The 26013-nt window shown below is 46.8% G+C and overlaps 1 protein-coding gene across 3 annotated transcripts in view; it reads left to right on the forward strand.

The window, feature by feature from the left end:
- The first annotated feature begins 1850 nt into the window (after positions 1-1850).
- The window catches only part of SYT9 (synaptotagmin 9), a 100763-nt gene continuing 76600 nt past the window's right edge, over positions 1851-26013 (forward strand). For all 3 annotated transcript variants that reach the window (XM_038764740.1, XM_038764742.1, XM_038764739.1), the window contains exon 1: positions 1851-2020. In XM_038764740.1, coding sequence (XP_038620668.1) covers positions 1873-2020 — 148 coding nt within the window. In that variant the 5' untranslated portion in view covers positions 1851-1872. The remainder of the gene's footprint in view (positions 2021-26013) is intronic.

Consider the following 26013-nt stretch of genomic DNA (forward strand, 5'->3'; position numbering starts at 1 on the left):
CTCAATTTCCTCATCTATAAAATGGGGATTCAATACCTTTTCTCTCTTCTGCTTAGCTTATGGGATAGGGACTGTGATTGATTTGTGAGCTCGTTGTGCACAGGGAATGTTTCTGTTCTTTCTCATATTGTATTGTACTAAACCAAGTGTTTAGTACAGTGTTTTGCATACCGTAAGCTCAACGAATACCTCAATTATTATCATCCACTGCTTAGAGCAGTGTTTGGCACAGTATTATTGAGAAGAAGGGAGTCCAGCTTTCCTCACCCTGCCCTTCTCTGTGTCTGGCCTCCAGCCTTGGTGGGGAGGAGAGGGGAGAAGAAAGCCTGCCTGCTCGCAGTGGCAGGGAATGTGTCTGTTTATGTTATACTCTCCCAAGCTCTGCACACAGTAAGCTCTCAGTAAATACGATTGAATGGGTGAATGAATGAATGAGAGGGGAGATCGGGTTTACTTTTCAGGCCGAACAGGTCCAGCCCCAGTTTGCCTTGAAGGGGAAAGGAGGGAAGAGGTGGGGGAGAGGAGAGAGGAGAGGAAGAGGGAAGGGGAGAAGTGAAGGGGAAAAGAGGAGAGAAGGAGAGGGGAGGGAGGGGAAGAGGAGGAAAGGAGAGGAAAGGGGAGGGGAGAGGAGGAAAAGAGAGGAGGGGGAAGGAAAGGGAGAGGAGGGAAGGGGAGAGGAGGAGAGAGAGTAGGAGGGAAGGGGAGAGGAGGAGAGAGAGTAGGAGGGAGGGAAGGAGAAAAGAGGGGAGAGAAGGGGAGGGAAGTGAAAAGGAGGGAGGGGGAGAGAGGAGGAGGGGAGAGGAAAAGGAGGGAGGGAGGAGAGAAGGGGAGGGGAGAGGAAAGAGAGAAGTGGGAAGGAGGGGAGGGAAGTGGGAAGGAGGGAGGAGAAAGAGGGGAGGAGAGAAGAGGGGAAAGAAAGAGAGAGGGAAGGAGAGGAGGGGAGGGAAGTGGAAAGGAGGGAGAAGAGAAGAGGCGATAGAAAGGGAGGAGAGGGAAAGGAAGGGGAGAGGAGGGGAAGGAAGAGGAGAGGAAGGGGAAGTGGAGGGGAGGGAAGTGAAAAGGAAGGAGGGGGGAGGGAAGTAAAAGGAGGGAGGGGAGGGAAGTGAAAAGGAGGGAGGGGGGAGGGAAGTGAAAAGGAGGGAGGGGGGAGGGAAGTGAAAAGGAGGGAGGGGGGAGGGAAGTGAAAAGGAGGGAGGGGGGAGAGAAGTGAAAAGGAGGAAGGGGGAGGGAAGTGAAAAGGAGGGAGGGGGAGGGAAGTGAAAAGGAGGGGGGGGAGGGAAGAGGGGCGAGGAAAGAAAGAAGAGAGAAGGGGAGAGAAAAGGGAAGTGAAAAGGAGGGAGGGGGAGAGAAGAGGGGGCGAGGAAAGAAAGAAGAGGGAAGGAGAGGAGGGGAGGGAAGTGGAAAGGAGGAAGGAGAAGGAGGGGAGGGAGGAGAGGAGGGGAGGGAAGTAGAGGGGAGGGAAGTGGAAAGGAGGGAGGAGAAAGGGGAGGAGAGGAGGGGGAAGGAGAGAAGGGGAGGGAAGTGGAAAGGAGGGAGGAGAAAGGGGAGGAGAGAAGAGGGGAGGGGAAGGAAGGGAAGGAGAGAAGGGGAGAGGAGGGAAGTGGAAAGGAGGGAGGGAGGGCGAGGAGAGGGGAGGCGTCTCTTCGGGTCCCCCTCCTGCCCGTGGCCGGGTCCCCCTCCTGCCCGTGGCCGGTGGCCGGCGCTCCCCGGTCCCCGGCCCGTCCCCTGGGCGCGGCGGGCAGGGAGAGCCCCAGCTCGGGCGAGCGGTGCCAGGGGGCTCGGGGCTGGGACGGCGGGCCGGGCCGTGCCCCATGCCCCGGCCGGGGGCAGCGCGGGGCCGGCCGGGGCCCCGGGCGACGATGCTGGGGGGCCATGCCCGCTGCCAGGGAGGACGAGCTGTGCCACAGGGCGCTGCGGCTGCTGGCCGACCTGTGCTCCAGCGGGGCGGTGGAGCATCAGCACTGCCTCGACTTCATCCACGCCCTCAGAGACCGCGCCCGGACCCGCGCCCACGATGCAGGTGACGGCGGGGAGGGCGGCACCCCTGGCCCCCGCCACCATCACCATGTTCCCTGCTCTTGTCTGTCTCCCCCTTCCATTGATGACAACAACGATGGCATTTGCTAAGCGCTTACTATGTGCCAAGCGCTGGGGAGGTTACAAGGAGATCGGGTTGTCCCACGGGGGGCTCACAGTCTTCACCCCCATTTTGCAGAGGAGGTCACTGAGGCCCAGAGAACTTAAGTGACTTGCCCAAAGTCACACAGCTGACAACTGGCAGAGCCGGGATTCGAACCCATGACCCCTGATTCCAAAGCCCGGGCTCTTTCCACCGAGCTACGCTGCTTCCCGCTGGTGACTGTGAGCTGTTGGGTAGGGACTGTCTCTATATGTTGCCAACTTGTACGTCCCAAGCGCTTAGTACAGTGCTCTGCACATAGTAAGCGCTCAATAAATACGATTGATTGATTGGTGGGTAGGGACCGTCTCTATATGTTGCCAACTTGTACTTCCCAAGCGCTTAGTCCAGTGTTCTGCACACAGGAAGCGCTCAATAAATACGATGGAATGAATGAATGAATCACCCTCACCACCACCATCAATAACCCGGCTCCCCCGCTGGTCAGCTGGGGGACTTTGGGCCCCTCACTTCACTTCTCTGAGCCTCAGTTCCCTCATCTGTCAAATGGGGATGAAGACTGGGAGCCCCCATGTGGGACAACCTGATTCCCTTGTACCTATTCCAGCGCTTAGAACAGTGTTTGGCACCTAGTAAGCGCTTAACAAATGCCATCATTATTATTATTCTCTATGCCTCAGTGACCTCATCTGTAAAATGGGGATTAAGAATGGGAGCCCCCCGTGGGACAACCTGATCACCTTGTAACCTCCCCAGCTCTTAGAACAGTACTTCGCACCTAGTAAGCGCTTAACAAATGTCATCATTATTATTATTGTTATTAGTCCAGTGCGTGTATCTCCCCCCGCCCCAGCGTTTAGAACAGTGCTTGGCACCTAATAAGCGCTTAACAAATGCTATTATTATTATTATTATTATTCGTCCAGTGCTCTGCACATAGTAAGCTCTCAATAAGTGGCTTAGCGGAAAAAGCGCGGGTTTGGGAGTCAGAGGTCGTGGGTTCTAATCCCGACTCCGCCGCTTGTCAGCTGGGTGATTTTGGGACAGTCACTTCATTCATTCAATCGTATTTATTGAACGCTTACTGTGTGCAGAGCACTGTACTAAGCGCTTGGGAAGTACAAGTTGGCAACATATAGAGACGGTCCTTACCCAACAGTGGGTCACTTCACTCCTCTGGGCCTCAGTTCCTTCATCTGGAAAATGGGGATTGACTGGGAGCCCCCATGTGGGACAACCTGATCACCTTGTATTCCCCCCCGCCGCTTAGAACAGTGCTTGGCACATAGTAAGCGCTTAACAGATGGCATAATTTATTATTATTATTATTATTAGTCCAGTGTCCTGCACACAGTAAGCGCTCAATACGTGGCTTAGCGGAAAGAGCGCGAGCTTGGGAGTCAGAGGTCGTGGGTTCTAATGTCGGCTCCGCCGCTTGTCAGCTGGGTGACTTTGGGCAAGTCACTTCACTTCTCTGGGCCTCAGTTTCCCTCACCTGGTTAAATGGGGATGAAGACTGGGAGCCCCCATGTGGGACAACCTGATTCCCTTGTATCTATCCCAGTGCTTAGAACAGTGCTTGGCACCTAGTTAGCGCTTAACAAATGCCATCGTTGTTATTATTGTTATTAGGCCAGTGCGTGTATTTTCCCCACCCCACCCCCCAGTGTTTAGAACAGTGCTTGGCACCTAGTAAGCGCTTAACAAATGCCATTGTTGTTATTATTAACCCGGGGCCAGAGCAACCCCCTCCCCTTTCCAGACTGTGCTCCTTTGTTGGGTAGGGACCGTCCCTATCTGTTGCCCATTTGTACTTCCCAAGCGCTTAGCACAGTGCTCTGCACACAGTAAGCACTCAATCAATACGATTGAATAAATAAATTGTTTCTCTTTATGGCTGTATTGTGGAGCGATTAGTCCAGTGCTTTTTACACAGTCAGCGCTCAGTCAATACGATTGAATGAATGCATTAAACGAGGGTTTGGTTGGGGAATTGTACTTTCTAAGCGCTTAGCACAGTGTTCTGCACACAGTAAACGCTCAATCAACACAATTAAATAAATGAATTGTCTCTATTGCTGTATTGTGCTTTCCAAGCGCTTAGTCCAGTGCTCTGCACACAGTAAGTGCTCAATATGTGGCTTACCGGAAAGAGTCCGGGCTTGGGAGTCAGGGGTCGTGGGTTCTAATCCCGACTCCGCCTCTTGTCAGCTGTGTGACTTTGGCCCAGTCACTTCACTTCTCTGGGCACTTCCCTCATCTGGAAAATAGGGATGAAGACTGGGAGCCCCATGTGGGACAACTTAATTACCTTGTATCCTCCCCATCGCTTAGAACAGTGCTTGGCATATAATAAGAACTTAACAAATACCAACATTATTATTAGTAGAAGTAATAAATACGATTGAATGAATGAATGAGCCACTCACTACATGCCTAGCACTCTTCTAACTGCCGTGAATCCACAACCATGGTCCTGCTCAAGCGCTTTGTGCCCAGCACTCTTCGAAGCGCTGATAACCAATAAGAATGGTCTGCATTAAAATCAATGTGCCGAGCACTGTTCTAAGCGCTGAGAATCAATAAGGATGGTCTGGGTCAAGAGCTATGTGCCCAGCACTGTTCTAAGCACTGATAATCAATAGGGATGGTCTGAGTCAAGCACTTTGTGTCCAGCATTATTCTAAGTGCTGATAATCAATAAGGATGGTCTCTGTCAAGAGCTATGTGCTGAGCACTGTTCTAAGAGCTGATAATCAATAGGGACAGCCAGAGTCAAGCACTGACTATGTGCCGAGCTCTGTTCTAACTGCTGATAATCAATAATGATGGTCTGGGTTAAGTGCTATTATAACAATAATAATATCGGCATTTGTTATGCACTTACTCTGTGTGAAGCACTGTTGTAAGTGCTGGGATAGAGACAAGGTAATGAGGTTGTCCCACGTGGGGCTCACAATCTTAATCCCCATTTTACAGATGAGGGAACTGGGGCACAGAGAAGTGAAGTGACTTGCCTAAAGTCACACAGCTAATAAGGGGCAGAGCCGGGATTAGAACCCACAACCTCTGTGCTCTTTCCACTAAGCCACACTGCTTCTCAAGCGCTATGTGCCGAGCCCTGTTCTAAGCGCTGATAATAAATACTGATGGTCTGGGTTAAGCACTATGTGCTGAGCACTGTTCTAAGTGCTGGAGGGAGACACGAGGTCATCGGGGGGGGGGGTCCCTAGTGGTGCTCACCGTCTTCACCCCCATTTTCCAGATGAGGGAACTGAGGCCTCTAGAAGTGAAAGGGTTTGACCAAGGTCAAAAGGCAGATGACTGGCAGAGCCTGGATTATTATTATTATTACTACTATTATTATTATTATTATTATTATTATTATTATTATTATTCATGAAGCACTTACTATGTGCCAGGCACAGTACTAAGCACTTAAGTGGAGACAAGCAAATCGGGTTGGACACAGTCCCTGCCCCACATGGGGCCCACAGTCTCAAACCTCATTTTACAGATGAGGGTACTGAGGCCCAGAGAAGTAAAGTGACTCGCCCCAGGTCACACAGCAGACAAGTGGTAGAGGCAGGATTAGAACCCATGACATTGGGACGCCCAGGCCCGGGCTCTACCCATTCCTCCCCCTCCACCCCTGAAATCCCCACCCCATCCCGTTCCTTATCCAGCCTCTCCCAGGACCAAGAAGGACTGTTGGGCTCCTATACATGGCTCAGTGGAAAGAGCCTGGGCTTGGGAGTCAGAGGTTTTGGGTTCTAATCCCAGTTCCGCCACTTGTGTGCTGTGTGACCTTGGGCAGGTCACTTAACTTCTCTGGGCCTCAGTTCCCTCATCTGTAAAATGGGGATAAAGGCTGTGAGTCCCACGTGGGACAACCTGATTCCCTTTATCCTCCCCAGCGCTTAGAACAGTGCTTAACACTTCACAAACGCTATCATTATTATTATTATTATACAAAAGATTTGTGGGGCTGGGGTCTCCATGGGAAGCTTTCATTTCTGTCAACTATTTCATTTCATTTCATTTCTGCCAACTATTCCTCACCCCTGCCCCCTCCCACCAAGGGGGCAGCTCAATGTGACCCAAATAAGCCCCTCGGACCCGGCTGGAAGTGGAAGAGTCCCCCAACCCCGATTTTGCCGCTGTCCCCTGGGAGGGGAGATGTTGAGTACCAGGTCCCCTAAGAAAGTTCCTCGTTTTTCCCATTCTTCAGCTGCTTAAAGGAAAACCCCAAGTGCCTCACTGCAACCGAATAAGGAATTCACGAGTCTTCACATGACTGAGCCTTCCAAATATTTTACCACCGATTCCACCCCCGGCAAAGTATAGGAGAGCATAATAATAATAATGACATTTGTTAAGCGCTTACTATGTTCAAAGCAAAGCACTGCTCTAAGCGCTGGGGAGGATACAAGGGATCAGGTTGTCCCACCGGGGGGGCTCACAGTCTTCATCCCCATTTTACAGATGAGGTAACTGAGGCACAGAGAAGTGAAGTGAGTTGCCCAAAGTCACACAGCTGACAATTGACAGAGGCTGGATTTGAACCCATGACCTTTGACATCCAAGCCCGGGCTCTTTCCATTGAGCCACACTGCTTCCTCTCCTAAGTCACTTAGAAAAGAGTCTCAAACTTTCAGCTTCTATGATTGGTCAAGTCAGGCCGGGAAAGCTTTTGCCCCTGGGGGAGTGGGGAGAGAACGACTTAAAGCTCACAAATCTCTCTCATTTTTATTGAAAAATACCAGGAACTGGTGCTTTCTAGTCGTTTAATCCCAGCCAGAGCTCATCCCTATCCTTGAATTCCCCTCTCATCTCCTCCCCCTCCATTTGCATGCCTCGCCATACAGAGCAAGCAATGTGTTGCTGTTGGTGCGGGCTACATTCGCTTTCGAGTCATGCGGTGATGGTTGTAAGACTCGTGTCGGGATCAGGAAATTTCAAGGGAGAAAACCTGTCTGCCTTGAGAGATTTCCCCAGGTGACGGAAAATGTCAGGAGTTACTTCCATTCAATAGGGCTCCGTGCAACAAGAGGAGTCAAACCTTACTTGAATAAGCAGTGGAACTCTTTATTAATAATAATTGTGGTATTTGTTAACCCGTGAGGTCTTGCCACGTTATTAACAAATGATGACTCCCAAATGGTGCCTGATTAATTCGAATCTTAGTGAAGTTCAAAATATTGGGATGGACGGTCTCTAGGGGATTTAAAGGGCTTAAGCCCTTAACAACAGGGAAAAGGATGAGTCTTTGAAAAATGACTGACCACAGGCATTCCAAGGAATGTTCCTCATTTGATCCCTGCTGCTGGGAGAGGATATGTGAGCAAACAAATCTATTAAAAATCTGACAGTTATTGAAGGAAACATTTATTTAAATGGTTTGTCGCAGTTTGGATTTAACTTTCACTTTAACTGGGCATGTTTCCTTGAAGATGGTCTGACATTGAAAATGACTTGGTCCCAGGGAGCCTTTATGTTGGCTGACACCCTGTATTTGATGTTTATCTGATTTAAATAGCAGCTATTCAATCGCCCTGTTTCTCTAGACCTGCCTCCCAAGAACGGCCCCTATACGAACTTGTGAATGAAGAGTATGTGACTTTCTAGCCCGTAGGAGGAGAGCTGGCATGATTGTTTATGCATTTAGTTATTTATTTTATGGTATCTGTTGAGTATTTACTGTGTTTCAGGCACTGTTCTGAGCACTGTGGTAGATTCGAGCTAATGAGGTTGGACGCAGTCCATGTCCTGTACCGGGCTCACAGTCTCAGTCCCCATTTTACCTACGAGGGATCTGAGGCACAGAGAAGTTATGTGACTTGGCCAAGGTCCCATCTCAGGCAAGTGGCAGAGACGGCATTAGAATCCAGGTCCTTCTGACTCCCAGTCCCGTGCTCTTTCCACTAGGCCACGCTGCTACTTGAATCATCATCAGAAATGATCAAACCAAGAGGCACCCTCTGGTCTGGACTCTGAGAGACCCAGAGAATCACTTCCCAGGAACAGCTTTTCTGTTTGGAGCATTTCCCGTTCCTCTCAGCAGAGATCCCACCTGCTTTTTAAGTGGCATAGATGTTTGGAACTCACGGAAAAATGGGTAGAATTACATGGAATTTTGGGGTGTGGTGGGAAGGAGACAAGGAGCCACTGGGCAAGTTCAGGGGTGGTCCATTGGCCGGGCCAAGCTTCGGCACTGGGTTTGCCCAAATTTCAGCCTCTCTGTTCGGCTAGAGGTTCACTAGCAACTTTCCAGTTGGGAGGCTCCTGCCCTACTTCTAGTGGAGTTAAGTCTCCCTCTACAATCCCTCTGAACCCCCTCCTGCCGGGGACAACTTTAATCTGCGACCCACAGAGATACATCTGAAGAGCAATTTCCTTTGGCCCGAGAGCCCCAGATTGCACTAAATGGCGTGTTTTTTCCTTGGTGCGAATGCTCCCTGTTCAGCCATAATCCCTTCCCTGCAAATGGTCCCAGTTGAATGCCATGCCGTTGGCTCTCTCAAACCAGGCAGAGACTGGGGATGCTTAAAAGCAGACACAAGCTTCTGGCAGAGATGACACCGGTTTCCTCAGGCTGGGAGCCCTTCGGTGATTGTGGTAGCAAGATGAATCCCAGGGCTGAGGGGACTCTCAGTTTCCGAGGATGCCAAAGCTGACACGATGTCGCCGAGGATGCCAAGGCTGCTACGATGACATCGAGATTGCCAAGGCTGACACGATGTCATCGCAATGTGGGCAGGGAAGGTGTCTGTTCAATGTTGTATTGTACTCTCCAAAGCACCTAGCACAGTACTGTGTGCATAGTAAGCACTCGATAAATATGATTGAATAAGGATGCCAAGGCTGATGTCTTCGAGGATACCACCGGTGACACAGTGCCGTTATGGATGCGCCCGTTGTTGGGTAGGGACTATCTCTATATGTTGCCGACTTGTACTTCCCAAGCGCTTAGTACAGTGCTCTGCACACAGTAAGCGCTCAATAAATACGATTGAATGAATGATGCCATGGCTGACACGTTGTCACCGAGGATGCCACGGCTGACACGTAGTCATCGAGGATGCCAAGGCCGACACAGTGTCACTGAGGATGCCACAGCTGACATACTGTCACTGTTCATAATAAGTGTGGTATTTAAGCGCTTACTGTGTGCCAGGCACTGTACTAAGCTCTGGGGAGGATACAAGCAAATTGAGTTGGATATAGTTGCAGTGTAGGGCAGACGTGTTTTCCTGGGCCTGTGGAGTCGGGTGTGGCAGAACGTGCGTTAGGATGTGGGGTGTGGGTGGGGCCTGCAGATGATTCCACTTGAACCACAGGACAAAAGTCATAGGAACATAAGACTGTGTGTGACTAAGGTCACTTCCAGATCAGCCCACTGGACACCCAACCCTCCTTTCTGTCTCCTGGACCCCCATCCTCTTGGTTAGCATTGGATCACCTAATAGCCCTAACTCTTTCGCTCTGACCCTCCCTGGCTTTAAGCCTGGATCTTGTTGGTGACCTCTAGGAAAGGGGGAGATCTTTGTCATTGTCTCCCATTTTCTCCCATTCCCTTCTGCAACACCCTGACTTGCTCCCTTTATTCAGATTTTCAGTGGATCTGTCTGATAGTGGTACATGGGTCTGGGGCCTGTGGATCTGAGAGAGGCAGGGGAGCGGTGGGAAGGGAGGCCATGTTTACTCAAAGCAGCATGGCCTACGAAATGAGCACGGCCCTAGGAGGCAGGGGACCTGGGTTCTAATCCTGGCCCTACCACTCTTTTTAAAAATGGTATTTATTATTATTACTACTAATAATAATTATGGTAGTTGTTAAGCACTTACTATGCACAAGCATTGTTCTAAGCACTGAGGTAGATACAAGTTAATCAGGTTGGACACAGTCCTGTCTCAGATTGGCCTCACACTCTTAATACCCAGTTTTTACAGATGTGGAACTGAGGCACAGGGAAATTAAGTGACATGCCCAAGGTCACACTGCAGACTAGTGGTGGAGAGCTTACTATGTATGTGCCAGGCACTGTACTAAGCAGTTAGGTAGATACAAGTTAGGTTGGACACAGTCCCTGTCCCGGAGGGGCTCATAGTCTTAACCCCCATTTGACAGATGAGGCAACAGGCACTGAGAAGTTAAGTGACTTGACCAAGGTCACATAACAGACAAATAATGGAGCTGGGATGAGATCCCAGGTCCTTCTGACTCCATGCTCAGTCCACTAGGCCACACTGCTTCTGCTGCGTGACCTTGGGCAAGTCGCCTCACTTCTCTGTACCTGTTTCCTCATTTGTAAAATGGGGATTCAGTACCGTTTTCCCCTCTTACTTAAACTGTGCAAACCGTGTGGAACAGGAGCTGTGTCTGACCTGATTCTCTTGTACCTACCCCAGTGCTTAGAACAGTTTTTGGCATATAGTAAGTGCTGAGCACATACCACAGTTATCGTTCTTATTACAAAGATTGTTCTTATTCTGCAGTCTGAAGTGGGTTGTTTTTTGGTGGGTTTTTTTGTTTTGTTTTGTTACTGTTCGATGATATTGGGAGTCGCCTACATTCTGGCCCAGATGGGAATAAACCAATCCTGTTCATCAAAATGCGTTGGATCAAACAAAGGTGTTCTGGTGCTGTGGAGGGGGTAGGGTTTTGCCCACGTGTTTCAGGTGGCAGAGGAGGGTCCTCGCCCTTCCCTGCTCACAGCAGGGGGCTATGAGGGGCTGTCTGAAGGTACTGCCTGCACAGTTTGGTACCCCCGACTCTCTGGTTGCCATGGCAGCGGTGCCACTTTTCACACTTGCAATTCCCTGTTTGTCTGTCACTGACCTGACCAGAAACGCTGCGGTCGGTATGTTTTGTTGGGTTTTATTTGGGATGTCACTTACTAAGCATCTTGAGGAGTCGTAACAATAACAGATAATAATGGTACTTGTTAAGTGCTTACCATGTGCCAAATACTGCTTTAAGCACCAGGGTAGATACCAGTTAATCAGGTTGGACACAGTCCCTGTCGCACACGGGACTCACACTCTTATCCTATTTTCAGATGAGGTAATTGAGGGCCAGAGAAGTGAAGTGACTTGCCCAAGGTCAAACAGCCAACATGCAGTGGAGCTGGGATTAGAATCCAGGTCTTTCTGACTCTCAGCCCTGTGCTCTGTCAACCCTGCCATGCTGCTTTCTGAGCTGTTCTACCATCAAAGATCCTCATTCCTCTTCCACGGGTTTATTTATTTTTACCCATCAGTTGAGTTGAGTTGGACAAAGTGCCTGCTGTTTCATGAGTTCCCCTTCTCCATCACAGGTTTCTTCCTTTCTGGCTGGCCTTCTTGGACATTAAAAGTAACCCTGGGCCAGGAGGAAGTCAGTGATGAGACCAACCAGCCCCCCACACTTGAATTTTTTCAGCCATCTAGAGCCAAAGAATCAATCGATCATATTTATTGAGCACCTAAGCAGTGTGGCTCAGTGGAAAGAGCACAGGCTTGGGAGTCAGAGCTCTAATCCCAGCTCTGCCACTTGTCAGCTGTGTGACTTTGAGCAAGTCACTTCACTTCTCTGTGCCTCAATCAATCAATCAATTGTATTTATTGAGCACTTACTCTGTGCAGAGCACTGTACTAAGCGCTTGGGAAGTACAAGTTGGCAACATATAGAGACAGTCCCTACCCAACAGTGGGCTCACAGTCTAAAAGGGGGAGACAGAGAATAAAACAAAACATACTAACAAAATAAAATAAATAGAATAGATATGTACAAGTAAAATAAATAAATAAATAGAGTAATAAATATGTACAAACATATATACATATATACAGGTGCTGTGGGGAAGGGAAGGAGGTAAGATGGGGGGGATGGAGAGGGGGACGAGGGGGAGAGGAAGGAAGGGGCTCAGTCTGGGAAGGCCTAGTGACCTCATCTGTAAAATGGGAATTAAGACTGTGAGCCTCATGTGGGACAATCTGATTACCTTGTATCTCTTCCAGCATTTAGAACGGTGCTTGGCACATAGTAAGCGCTAAACAAATACCATTATTAATATTTTTATTATGTAAAGTGCACTGTACTAAGCATTTGGGGGAGTACAGTGCAGCAGAATTAGACAGGTTCCCTGCCCGTAATGAGCTTACAGTCTAGCCTTCAGTAACCCACTAGACCCAGCTGCAGGCTTTGGTAATACTTGTAATAATAATGATGATGATAATTGTGGTATTGTGACCCACAGACAGCCAGTGGCTGAGTTGAGATAAGAATCTATGTCCCCTGGCTCCCTTGCTCTTCGCACTCACACAGAGTCAAAGTCTTTTTCCTCTACAGTATAATAATACCCATAATAATTATAGTACTTGTTAAGTTAAGTTCTATGTGCCAAGCACTGTTCTTAGAGCTAAAGTACACACAAGTTAATCAGATTGGACACAGTCCCTGTCCCACCTTGGGCTCAAATCCTAAATCTCCATTTTTTACAGATGAGGTCACTGAGGCCCAGAGAAGTGAAATGACTTGTCCAGAGTCACACAGCAGACATGTAGCAGAGCCAGGGTTAGATCCCAGTTCCTTCTGACTCCCAGCCCCATGCTCAGTGTCTGAAGTTCTGTCTGCCTCGGTGGGAACCCAGGGATCAGGTAGGTTTTTCTGTGGGGATGGGCTGAAACCAAGCCAGAATGGAGACAGTTTCCCCAGGATCCTCTAAATGGGGCTGTCGTGGGCAGGTTCAAAGCAGCGTGAACTCTAGCCTTCCCTGGCCTGAACCAGGATCGGGAGGTTGGAATGGAGCCAGGTTGTCCTTAGGGGATGAAGCATTCCAAAAAGTGAATGTCCTCTTCACTAGCACTTCTTGGTCATTCATGGGATCGGGCTTTGCCAATCCGCATTGGCAGCCAGGGATGGGATGGCAGAGTAGGAGTATCATCATTTTGAGGGAGAGAAGGAAGAAAGAGAAATATCACTAGACTAGAAAGAAGTAAAATCTGAAATCCAGCCTGGAAAATGGATGCCAAAAGGTCTCCGTGGGGCCATTCCTGAATAATTGGGACAGCAGAAATAAACTCTCTAGTCAGCCAGTCAATTGTATTTATTGAGCGCTTCCTTTGTGCAGGGCATTGTACTAAGCACTTGGGAGAGTACAATATGGTTGACACATTTCCCACCCACAACGACCTTACAGTCTAGAGGGGAAGACAGACATTAGACAGTCACGTGAAGCAGCGTGGCTCAGTGGAAAGAGCATAGGCTTTGGAGTCAAAGGTCATGGGTTCAAATTCTGCTCCACCACTTTCATTCATTCATTCAATTGTATTTATTGAGTGCTTACTGTGTGCAGAGCACTGTACTAAGTGCTTGGGAAGTACAAGTTGGCAACATATAGAGATGGTCCCTACCCCACAGTGGGCTCACAGTCTAGAAGGGTTCACAGTCTAGAATTTTTTGTCAGCTGTGTAACTTTGGGCAAGTCACTTAACTTCTCTGGGCCTCAGTTACCTCATCTGTAAAATGGGGATTAAGGTTGTGAGCACCCCATGGGACAACCTGATCACCTTATAACCTCCCCAGCACTTAAAACCGTGCTTTGCACATAGTAAGCGCTTAATAAATGCTATTATTATTATTAATATAAATAAATAAAACTACAGGCATGCTGTGGGGCTGAGGCGGGGGGAAGGGGGATGAATAAAGGGAGCAAGTCAAGGTGATGCCGAAGGGAGTGGGAGAAGAGGAAAAGAGGGCTTAGTCAGGGAAGGCCTCTTGGGGGAGATGTGCCTTCAATAAGGCTTTGAAGGAGGGAAGAATAGCCTGCTCCCACTTCTCTGAGTTTGTTACTGTCTAGTGTTTGTTGGTCTGTCATTTCTTGTGGCTAAAAATGATCTGAGGAAAACTAAGTATCTTAGCAAACCAACATGAAAAGCAGTGAATACTGGCTGTCAAACAGAAAGGCTAACCCCCTCAAACCTTGCTTATCACCTCACCCTCATCCCCACAGAACTTACATACTCAATCTGTACTATATTCATTTGTTAGTGTCTGTCTCCGCCTTTAGACTGTAGGCTCCCTGTGGTTAGGGAACACGTCTACCAACTCTATTATAGCGAACACTCCCAAGCACTTAGTACAGTCCTCTGCACACCGGAAGAAATCAATCAATACCTTGCTTGATTTCTTTAAGCAATCAGTCCTACAGCGATCTTCTCCCATTGTCCTTGCTCGGTCAGCCTGGGATCTTTGGGGAGACTAATACAGTACTCTGCATCCAGCAAGTGTTCAATAAATAGCATTGATCAATTGCATCCTTTTCAGGTTTGGTGCCATCAGGGCTGCTTCTAGTGCGCAGGACACTGTACTCGTTTATTCAACTTCATGTAGTGCGTAGCCTAGTATGGAAGTCCCATGGCATTTCTGTATATATCTGTAATTTTATTTATTCATTTACTTAGGTATATTAATGCCTGTCTCCCCCGTCTAGACAGTGAGCTCGCCGTATCAGTTTGTTATATGGTACTCTCCCAAGCACTTAGTACAGTACTTTGCATGAAGTAAGCACTAAATAAATTTATTTATTTATTTTATTTTGTTAATATGTTTTGTTTTGTTGTCTGTCTCCCACTTCTAGACTGTGAGCCCACTGTTGGGTAGGGACCATCTCTATATGTTGCCAACTTGTACTTCCCAAATGCTTAGTACAGTGCTCTGCACACAGTAAGCGCTCAATAAATACGATTGAATGAATGAATAAATAAATATGATTGAAGGAATGAACAGTATTAAGTGCCTACTGTGTGCAGAGCACTGAACTATACACTGGGAGAGAATACACAGGTGAAAATACACAGAGAAGCAATGTAATAATAATAATAATGTTGGTATTTGTTAAGCACTTACTATGTGCCAAGCACTGTTCTAAGCACTGATAGAGATGCAAGGTCATCAGGTTGTCCCACATGGGGCACACAGTTTTAATTCCCATTTTACAGATGAGGTAACTGAGACCCAGAGAAGTGAAGTGACTTGCCCAAAGTCACACAGCCGACAAGTGGCAGAGCTGAGATTGGAACCCACGACCTCCGATTCCCAAGACCGTGCTCTTTCCACTGAGCCACAATGGAGCATGGGCCTGGGAATCAGAAAGACCCGGTTCTAATCCTGGCTCTGCCACTTGTGTGCTGCTTAACCTTGGGAAACTCACTTCGCTTCTCTGTTTTTCAGTTACCTCATGTTGAAAATCAGGATTAAGATTGTGAGCCGCATGTGGGGACGTGGACCAATCTGATTAGCTTGTATCTACCCCAGAGTTTAGAACAGTGCCTGGCACACAGGACATGCTTAAGAAAAAACATAAAACAAAAAATTAGACATGGTCCCTGTTGGTGCCCAGGAGAAGCTTTCCATGGTAACGACAAGTTGAAATTATCTGGGAGGAAACAATGACATGCCTTGTATTCAAGAGGTAGTGATATCTGTTTTAATGACGAGTCACTAGAAACTATTCTGTCCACCTAGAGTTGGAGGAGAAGATTGATGCTGAGGAAGAAAGGTTGTCATTTGAAATGGCTAGAATATTCCTTGTGAAGAAGGCTCATTACTATCAACAGGTGGAAGGCGAGTGGAATTAAAGAGGGAAAGAGATTCAGCTAGAATGACAGACAAGCAGAGTTAGCACATACCAAGTAGGTGGTGATAATCAGATCAGAGTTAGCCTTCACCCTGCCGTTGAAACAGAGGCCTGGAAAAGGCAATTCATAAACACCATGACTTTATGGACCGATATTGGCTGTAACTGCACACAATAGATTTCATTATTTTTTAAATGAAATTAGAGCTGATTGCAATCAAAGAAGTGAGCAAGTCTCAGATGGGAAGCACCCTGGAAGCAGTTTACATTCTGAGAGATTTAAGGGCTGCTTCATCAATATTTTCTTTAAGCAATCATATTTTTTGTCTCCACCGGCTGTTCCTCCACCTCAGCTGAAGAGAGTCTAAGCTGAGAAGTAATTATCCACAGGAAAAACACATTTCAATGGGATGTGGGTATCTCTGTCTCAGGTCGGGAGCCCCCACTAGGCATCCACAAGGTAATTTTCCTTGCTTCCACATGTACCGTGCTCACATAATTGCCCCATGCAGATTTTTGAGGAGGAAGCAGATGATGATTTTTTTTTCTGTACCACAGAATTTCACGCAGCGATAATGGCACACCAGGGGAGGAGGAAGAGGAAGAAGAAAAGGATCATGATTTGATAATGCAGCAGTGACAGGCTAGCGCAGGGGGTTGGAGAATTCTCTTTTTGAGATGGGCGTGCTCCGGGATAGGAAGAGGAAGGGCGACAGGGGAGGGGGTGTGAGGAGAAGGGGGAGTAAATTCAATCGATCATCAATCAATGCTTGCAAAACACTTTATTAGGCACTTGAGAGCCTACAATAGTTAGTAGACACAGTGCCTGCTGTGTGCTGTCCTTGAGAGAGGGCAAAAGAAATAAAGGATGCAGTCTCAGTTGCTCTCTTGGCCCTCTCTACCTTGTCTCCTCCTTTCCTCATCCATTCTTTCCTTCTCTTTTCCCTCCTCTGATCCTTGTTGCTAGATTTATTTCTTAGATGACCCTGAGCAATAATCCCTCCACTGACTCAATGTTACAAAGATTTTGCTAAGAAGTGGGGTCCATTGTGCAGTAAATGCAATAGCAAGTCCCTCCATATTCCCTATCCAGTTCATTCCCAGGCTTATTTTATCAATCAGGGTGATTTATCAGGTGTTTACTGTGTGTGAAGCAGTATCCTACATGCTTGGGAATAGTTTGAACCCTAAAGATACAGCTGAGAAGCAGAGTAAGAGAGCATAAAGATTTAAATGGGAAATAGCTCATTTTTCTCAGTGGGATAGAGAAGCAGCATGGCTCAGTGGAAAGAGCAAGGGCTTTGGAGTCAGAGGTCATGGGTTCAAATCCTGGCTCCACCACTTGTTAGCTGTATGACTTTGGGCAAGTCACTCAACTTCTCTGTGCCTCAGTTACTTCATCTGGAAAATGGGGATTAAGACTGTGAGCCCCACATGGGACAACCTGATTACCTTGTATCCCCCCAGTGCTTAGAACTGTGTTTGGCACATAGTAATCACTTTAAAAAAATGCCATCATTATTATTATTATTATTATTATTATTTGGGTGGCAGTGACAGTAGCAGAACCAAGGAATTCACCATGGAAGGGTCAGGATCTAGGCAAGCAGCCAAGAGAGACAGCAAAATGAACAATTTTTTATAAAGCTCTAAGTGTGTTTCTCTTTTGAAAAACCAATATCTGTAAGGATAAAAATAGCAGTCCTCCAAAGCAGGAGTTGCCTTTTTAATCCTAGGTACTGTACCAGTTTAATCCTTCGCTGTGCAGATTTGTTGCAAATGGTGTAGATGTATGGAGAATTTTCCATTGGCCCCAAAAGGGTTAAAATCCTTAGATTACAAGAAAAAAATGCAACTTAAGAAATGATATGAGTCCAAAGAAATCCTTAGATTACAAGAAAAAAATGCAATTTAAGAAATGATATGAGTTCAAAGAAACAAGGAAGGGAATAGTGCTTACTGGGAAAGATGTTGCTCCTGAACCATCCTTATTATTATAATTATAATTATTCATTCAATCGTATTTATTGAGCACTTACTGTGTGCAGAGCACTGTACTAAGCGCTTAGGAAGTACAAATTGGCAATGTATAGAGACGGTCCCTACCCAACAACAGGCTCACAGTCTAGAAGGGGGAGACAGACAACAAAACATATTAACAAAATAAAATAGAATAGTAAATACGTACAAGTAAAATAAATAGAGTAATAAATCTGTACAAACATGTAACAAGTGCTGTGGGGAGGGGAAGGAGGTAGGGCGAGGGGGATGGGGAGGGGGGATACCATATTATTATTATTATTATGGTGTTTTGTTAAGCACTTTCTATGTGTCAAGCGCTGTTCTAAGCCCTGGGGTAGACACAAGGTAATCAGGTTGGACCCAGTTCCTGTCCCCATTTCTTAATCCCCATTTTACAGATGAGGTAACTGAAGCACAGAGAAGCAAAGTGACTTGTCCAAGGTCACATAGCAGACAAGTGGCAGAGCCAGTATTAGAGCCTAGGCCCTTCTGACTCCCAGGCCCGGGCTCTAGCCACTAGGCCATGCTGTTCCTCCATTCATTCAATCATATTTATTGAGTGTTTACTATGTGCAGAGCACTGTACTAAATGCTTGGAAAGTACGATTCATTCACTCATCCCTCTTAGCTACATAAGCCCCCTAAGAGACAGGAACAATGTCTTATTCACACCCATGTATTCTTTCCCAGTGCTTAGTAGAGTGCTCTTCACACTGTAAGTGCTTGGCAAATAATAATAATAATAATGGCATTTATTAAACGCTTACTATGTGCAAAGCACTATTCTAAGTGCTGGGGAGGTTACAAGGTGATCATGTTGTCCCACGTGGGGTTCACAGTCTTAATCCTCATTTTACAGATGAGGGAACTGAGGCACAGAGAAGTTAAGTGACTTGCCCAAAGTCATACAGCTGACAAGTGGCGGAGCTGGGATTAGAACCCATCACCTCCGACTCTAAAGCCTGTGCTATTTCCACTGAGCCATGCTGCTTCTACTGCATGAGCAGCAGTGAGGAAAAGGGGCCTTGTTTCTTTCGGCGTGATTGAGAATCAGGAAATTAGATGTTACCTCAAGGACAACCCAGGTGGAAATCACTCTGGCACTTGGCACCACCCTCTGTCTTGGTTTTCCCTTCTGTAAAACAGGGGGATTGTGTCTCAGACCACTGGAGAGTTGGCAAAGTAACTTATGCAGTGTAAAGAGGCCTCCAAACTCCTTGAGGGAAAGAGAGCCCCCACCGAAGGAGAATTTCAGATCTAAAGTTACTGCAGGGGATACCCCTCCCCACTTCCTCTGCATAGAACTCCAAGCCATTCGTGGGGCAAACACAAGGGTGGAGTCTTAAAGGCAGTGGATCTCAAATATAAGAATTATTCTCGGTCATTTGTTCTCTTAGCTATAGGAACTGACGGTGTATCAAGTCTCAGGGAATTAAAATAAGTAGGTCTTAAGCTGTGGCTGCTTCCAGGGAGGTCCCTGGAGGGAAGAGGAACTAAAAAATAAATAAGACGTGTCCAGTCTCTTGCTGCCTTTGCAGTGATTCTTGAGAGAGCTAGTTAACCGGTTTGCCTGCCCCGACTTTAGGGACTTTATTAATCATTTGGTCACATGACTGAGTAATTAAGCTGGAACCAAACTCGTGAAGTGTGGAGGAATCTGGCTTTTCTTGACCAGCTCGGCCTCAGGGGCTCCAGTTGCCTCTCCTCAAAGCCAGGGCTGATTTCTTTGGAGAATCTTGCTCCCAGACAGGACCAGTCCCAGTTTGAGGGTCAGTGGGAACCCAGAAGGCTGAAGGAATGTTGTCGGAAAAGGGATGGCCAGATGGGTCAATGCGTCTCTAGACTGTAAGCTCATTAATAATAATAATAATAATAATAATAATAATAATAATAATAATAATAATAGAATTTGTAAAGGGCTTGCTATGTGCGAAGCACTGTTCTAAGCACTGGGGGGAATACAAGGTGATCAGGTTGTCCCACATGGGACTCACAGTCTTAATCCCTATTTTACAGATGAGGTCACTGAGGCCCAGAGAAGTTAAGTGACTTGCCCAAAGTCACACAGCTGACAAGTGGCGAAGGCGGAGTTAGAACCCATGACCTCTGGCTCCCAGTCCTGGGCTTGTTCCATTGAGCCACGCTGTTGTGGGCAGAGAATGTGTCATTTATTATTGTACTCTCCCAAGCCTTTAATACAGTGCTCCTCACACAGTAAATATTCAATAAATATGATTAAATTGAATGAATCCCATCTAACCTTCCACTGCCAAGCACTTATCTTATCCCACCTTGATAATTGTATCAGACTTCTTGCTGACCTCCTCACCTCCTGTCCCTCCTCGCTCTGGTCCACATTTCGCTCTGCGGCCCGGCTCCTTTTTCTACAGAAACATTCAGTCTGTGTTTCTCCAGTCCTCAAGAACCTCCCGTGGTTCCCTTTCCACCTGCACATCAAACAGAAACTTCGTGCCTGGAGAAGTTAAGTGACTTGCCCAAGGCCACCCAGCAGGTAAGTGGCAGAGTCAGGACTAGAACCCTGGTCTCCTGACTCCCAGTTTCATGCTTTTTCCACCACCAGGTTGTGATGGTGATGATCTAGACCTCTGGCATAAAATCCACTCTGCCTATTCCTAGGGAATAATAATAATTATTAACTAACACTTAACTAACTAACTAACTTAACTAACACTTAACTATGTGCCAGGCCTTGTCACTGCTGGGGGTAGAGGATTCACCAATCCTCACTCCTTTTTTTTTTATGATGTTTGTTAAGCTTTTACTGTGTGCCAGTCATTGTACTAAGTGCTGAGGCAGAGGCAAGCTAATAAGGTTGGACATAGTCCCTGTCCCACATGGGGCTCACAGTTTAATCCCCATTTTACAGATGAAGTAACTGAGGCACAGAGAAGTGAAGTGACTTGTCTACAGCCACTTAGCAGACAAGTGGGCCAGGATTAAAACCTAGGTCCTTCTCACTCCCGGGCCTGTGCTCTTTCAATTTGTCAATACCTCTCACTAAATCTCACTGCTGCAGGAAAATGAGCCCAATGGGGGAGAGATGTTTACTATCTCATCGCCCACATTTACAGCAAGTGACAACCCCTACATGATAGATCTAATTTGTCCCATACTCGTTGCTTCAAAGTTGGTAGAGTACAATCAGCCATCTGTTATTCATCCTATTGTCAAGACAGTTCCTGTACAGTGCCTGGCACTGACTAAGCACTTAACAAATACCACTATTATTATTATTATTATCATTATTAGGAATAATCCAGGAATTCCTCCCTTATGTTGTCAGTAGTCACATTTATTTTTATCCCTAAAAATCTCCCTCAAAGTCAGATGGACCTGGATTCTAATGCTGGCTCCTCCACTTGTCTGCTGTGTGATCTTGGGCAAGTTACTTACCTTCTCTGTGCCTCAGTTCCCTCATATGCAAAGTGGGCATTAAGTCTGTGAACTGAGCCCCATGTGGGACAGGGACTGTGTCCAACTGAATACTCTGTATCCACCCCAGAGCTTAGAACAGTGTCTGGCACATAGTAAGCCCTTAACAAATACCAGAAAAAAAAGTTTTTATAGTCACTGAGCAAGGCAGACTTTCCTAGCCTGTTTGTTAACATCCTCTGGACTGTAAGCTCATTGTAGGCAGGGAACTTGAGTAAAAACTCTGTTATATTCTCACAAGGGCTTAGCATAGTGCTCTGCACAAAATAGGTGCCCAATGAATGTGATGACGATAATCCTTCGGGTATGAAGCTTACCTCTGCTTTTGGGTTGAGAAGGTGAAAGGGAAGGCCATGAGCATAAACATTCAAATATGAGGGAGTTTTGTGTACAGTGGATCTTGCCGCATTGCAACTTTTTGTCGTTGTAGTTATTATTATTGTTGTTATTATTCATTCATTCATTCAACCGTATTTATTGAGCGCTTACTGTGTGCGGAGAACTGTATTAAGCACTTGGGAAGTACATGCTGAGAAGCAGTATGGCTCAGTGGAAAGAACACGGGCTTGGGAGTCAGAGGTCATGGGTTTGAATCCCAGCTTCGCCACTTGTCAGCTGTGTGACAACTGCAAGCCACTTAACTTCTCTGTGCCTCAGTTACCTGTAAAATGGCGATTAAGACTGTGAGCCCCACGTGGGACAACCTGATCACCTTGCATCCCCACCAGTGCTTAGAACAGTGCTTTGCACATAGTAAGGACTTAACAAATTCGTTCACTCATTCATTCAATTGCATTTATTGAGCACTTACTGTGTGCAGAGCACTGTACTAAGTGCTTGGGAAGTACAAGTTGGCAACATATAGAAATGGTCCCTACTCAACAGCGGGCTCACAGTCTAGAAGAGGGAGACAGACAACAAAACAAAACATATTAACAAAATAAAATAAATAGAATAGTAAATATGTACAAGTAAAATAAATAAAGTAATAAATATGTGCAAACATATATACAGGTGCTGTGGGGAGGGGAAGGAGGTAGAGTGGGGGGGATGGAGCTGACAAGTGGTGGAGCTGGCATTCAAACCCATGACCTCTGAATCTCAAGCCCGGGCTCTTTCCCCTAAGCCACACTGTTTCTGTAATAATGATGATGGTGTTTGTTAAGTGCTTACTATTTGCCAAGCACTGTTCTAAGCGCTGGGGTAGATACAAGGTGGTCAGGTTGTCCCACATGGGTCTCACAGCCTTAATTCCCATTTTACAGATGAGGGAACTGAGGCACAGAGAAGTGAAGTGACTTGCCCAAAGTCACACAGCCGACAAGTGGCAGAGCCAGGATGAGAACCCACGACCTCTGGCTCCCAACCCCAGGCTCTTTCCACTGAGCCACGCTGCTTCTCTTAACCAAGGTTAGAAAGATTCCCAGAGAATAGAGTGATCCACAATGTTGAAGTCTGTCAAGCGGTCAAGCAGAATTAGGATAGAGTAGACTGTGTTAGGTTTGGCAAGAAGGAGGTGATTGAAGACCTTGGAGAAGAGGGAAAAAACTGGATTGGACAGGGTCAGTAAGTGAATTGGAGGAGAGGAAGCGGAAGCAGCAGGTGGGTTCAGGCCATTCAAGGAATTTGAAAAGGAATGGGAGGAGAGAAATGGGGCAATAATAGCACAGCCTAGTGGAAGGAGCACAGGCCTGGGAATCAGAGGACCTGGGTTCTAATCCCAGCCCCGCCACTTGTCTGCTGTGTGCACGTCTCTGTACGTCGGTTTCCTCATCTGCAAAATGGGAAATCATTCATTCAATCTTATTTATTGAGCACTTACTGTGTACAAAGTTCTACACTAAGTGCTTGGGAGAATACATTACAATAATAAACAGACATATTACCTGCCCACAAAGAGCTTACAGTCTAGATGTGGGCTAGACAGACAGTAGTATAAATAAATAAATCACAGATAGGGACATGAGTTGTGGGACTTGGAGGGGGTAGGATGATCAAAGGGAGCAAGTCAGGGTGATACAGAAGGGAGTGGGAGAAGAGGAAAGGGCAGGCTTAGTCAGGGAAGGCACCTTGGAGATGTGCCCTCAGTAAGGCTCTGAAGGTGGGAAGAGTCATTGTCGGATTTGAGGAGGGAGGGCATTCCATGCCAGAGGCAGGATGTGGGCAAGGGGTTGGCGGTGAGGAAGATATAATCAAGGCACAGTAAGAAAGTTGGCATTAGAGGAGTGAAGTGTACCTGTTCTCCCTCCTACTTAGACTGTGAGCCCCATCTGGGGCCTACTTTACCTACCCCAGTGCTTAGCACAATGGCTGGCACATTGTAAGATTTAACAAGATTTTTTTAAAAAAATCACTGGTTCTACTTTACCCTTCATTTTTCATTATTTTCCGATGGCTTAAATTTGCTTGTCAACTTAACAAATAAAGGGGGAAAGAAATCTTCAAGTGAATTGAAGTGGAAAATTTGCTTCTTGTGTTTTGAGACCTCCAAGTGAGCCCCCTAAGCTTGGCTGGAATGGAAGTAAGATGGGACAGGAAAGGAAGCCCACTGCAATTGTCCTTTGGATAAAAGCAGATCTCCCAGAGCTTCCTTTTCCCTCCAATGGTGCTTGGGAAAATCAGCTATTTGATCCCAGGAAACACACCGACAGTAAGTGAGTTGTAAATATTGTCATTAATAATGCATCTTAGAACCTAGAGAAATGTCAGCAGAGGATTAGAGTTGGGTCTATATATAGCTCAGTCTATTTGTTTTAATATTCAAAGGGCTGTTTTATGAAACAGATTGAAATAGCAGGTGCAAAAATCAATCTGGCTGAATTTTCATCCAATTTATTGTTCTCCCCCCGCCCTCCTTTTGGCCAAGAATCCTGGGCTACTTTACGGACTTTAAGCTACCATGTCTCTGAGTGATAACCATCACCTCCAGAGAAGTTAGTCAGTGAAGAACAGGAGGGAAAGAAGACTAAAGCGGGCAGAAAACATGAGGTAATTAATAATGCGGGCAGCGCTGTCCATTCATATTTGCAGTTCTGGACCCCCATTCCAACTTCATCTGCTCTCTGACACACTGTGGGTCTGTGCTGGGTGTCTCTGGCCGTGTGACGCAGTTGAGGGTGAGGAGAAGGGTCAGTCGTCTCCGGCGGCTCTCTGGGATACAGACCTTCCTGAAGTAGGCCCAACTCTCTCTTTTTTTAAAAAAAAATATTTGTTAAGTGCTTACTATGTGCCAGGCACTGTACTAAGTCCTGGGGTAGATATGAGCTAATCAGGTTGGCTACTGTTCCTATGCAACATGGGGTTCAGATTAACTCCCAATTTGTACAGCTGAGGGAACTGAAGCACAGAATGGCAAAGTGACTTGCCCAAGGTCACACAGCAGACAAGTGGCAGAGCTGGGATTAGAACCTAGGTCCTTCCGACTCCCAAGCCCATGCTCTATCCACTAGGGCACCCTGCTTCTCAATAATGATGGTATTTGTTAAACACTTTTTTGTAACATTTGTTGAGCACTTTGTGCCAAGCAGTGTGCTAAGCACTGCAGTAGATATGAGCTAATCAGGTTGGACACAGTCCCTGTCCCACATGGGGCTTACAGCCTTAATCCCCAATTTACAGATGAGGAAAATGAGGCCCACAGAAATGAAGTGACTGGCCCAAAGCCGCATGGCAGACAAGTGGCAGAGCCAGGATTAGAACCTAGGTTTTTCTGGCTCCCAGGCCTTTGCTGTATCCACTAATAATAATAATAATAACAATAATAGCATTTATTAAGAGCTTACTACGTGCAAAGCACTGTTCTAAACACTGAATAATGATGGTATTTAAGCGCTTACTAGATGTGAAACACTTCTAAGTGCTGGGGGGATTCAAGGTGATCAGGTTGTCCCGTGTGGGGCTCATAGTCTTAATCCCCATTTTACAGATGAGGTAACTGAGGCACAGAGAAGTTAAGTGACTTGCCCAAAGTCACACAGCTGACAAGCGGCAGAGCTGGGATTTGAACCCATAACCTCTGACTCCGATGCCGGTGCTCTTTCCACTGAGCCATGCTGCTTCTCTCAAGGCCTTTAGCTTTTTCTGCCATGGACTGGATCCCACCATGGAGCCTGAGATCAGGAGAAGGCAAGCCTTTTGGGGCTGCAGTAGGGACCGGCGTTTGGCCAGAGGAGGTGGTGGCAGTGTTTGTGGCCTTAACTCTAGTTTGGTATTTGTATTTCACCTGAATCTCAATCTCTCCCTCTCTGTTTTTCCCACTGGTGGAAGCCCTGATTGGGTTTCCAGCGGCCATCTGGTCTGAAGGCACCTGAGAAGCAGCATGGCCTAGTAGTACAGTGCTAAGCGCTTAGTACAGTGTTCTACACACAGTAAGCGCTCAATAAATATGATCGAATGAATGAATGGATAGAGCATGGGTCTGGAAATCAGAAGGACCTGGATTCCGATTTGGGCTCTGCCACTTGTCTGCTGTAGGACCTTGGGCAAATCACTTAACTTCTCTGACTCTTAGTTACTTCATCTGTAAAATGGGGATTAAAGACTGTGAGTTCCATGTGGGACGGGAACTGTGTCCAACCTGATTAGCTTGCATCTACCCCAGCGCTTAATGCAGTGCCTGTCACATAGTGAGCACTTAAGAAATACCAAAAAAAAAAGGGCACCTCTGAGAATGAAGCACCAGGAATTCTCTTTGTTTCATTGGCCTCTTTTTCACTTTACAGTGCTGGGCCTCAAATCTTTCTCTCTGCCCAACTCTTCTAAGCATCCGATTCACCA

The sequence above is a fragment of the Tachyglossus aculeatus genome, chromosome 22, assembly GCF_015852505.1.
Source record: "Tachyglossus aculeatus isolate mTacAcu1 chromosome 22, mTacAcu1.pri, whole genome shotgun sequence".
NCBI lineage: Eukaryota > Metazoa > Chordata > Mammalia > Monotremata > Tachyglossidae > Tachyglossus > Tachyglossus aculeatus.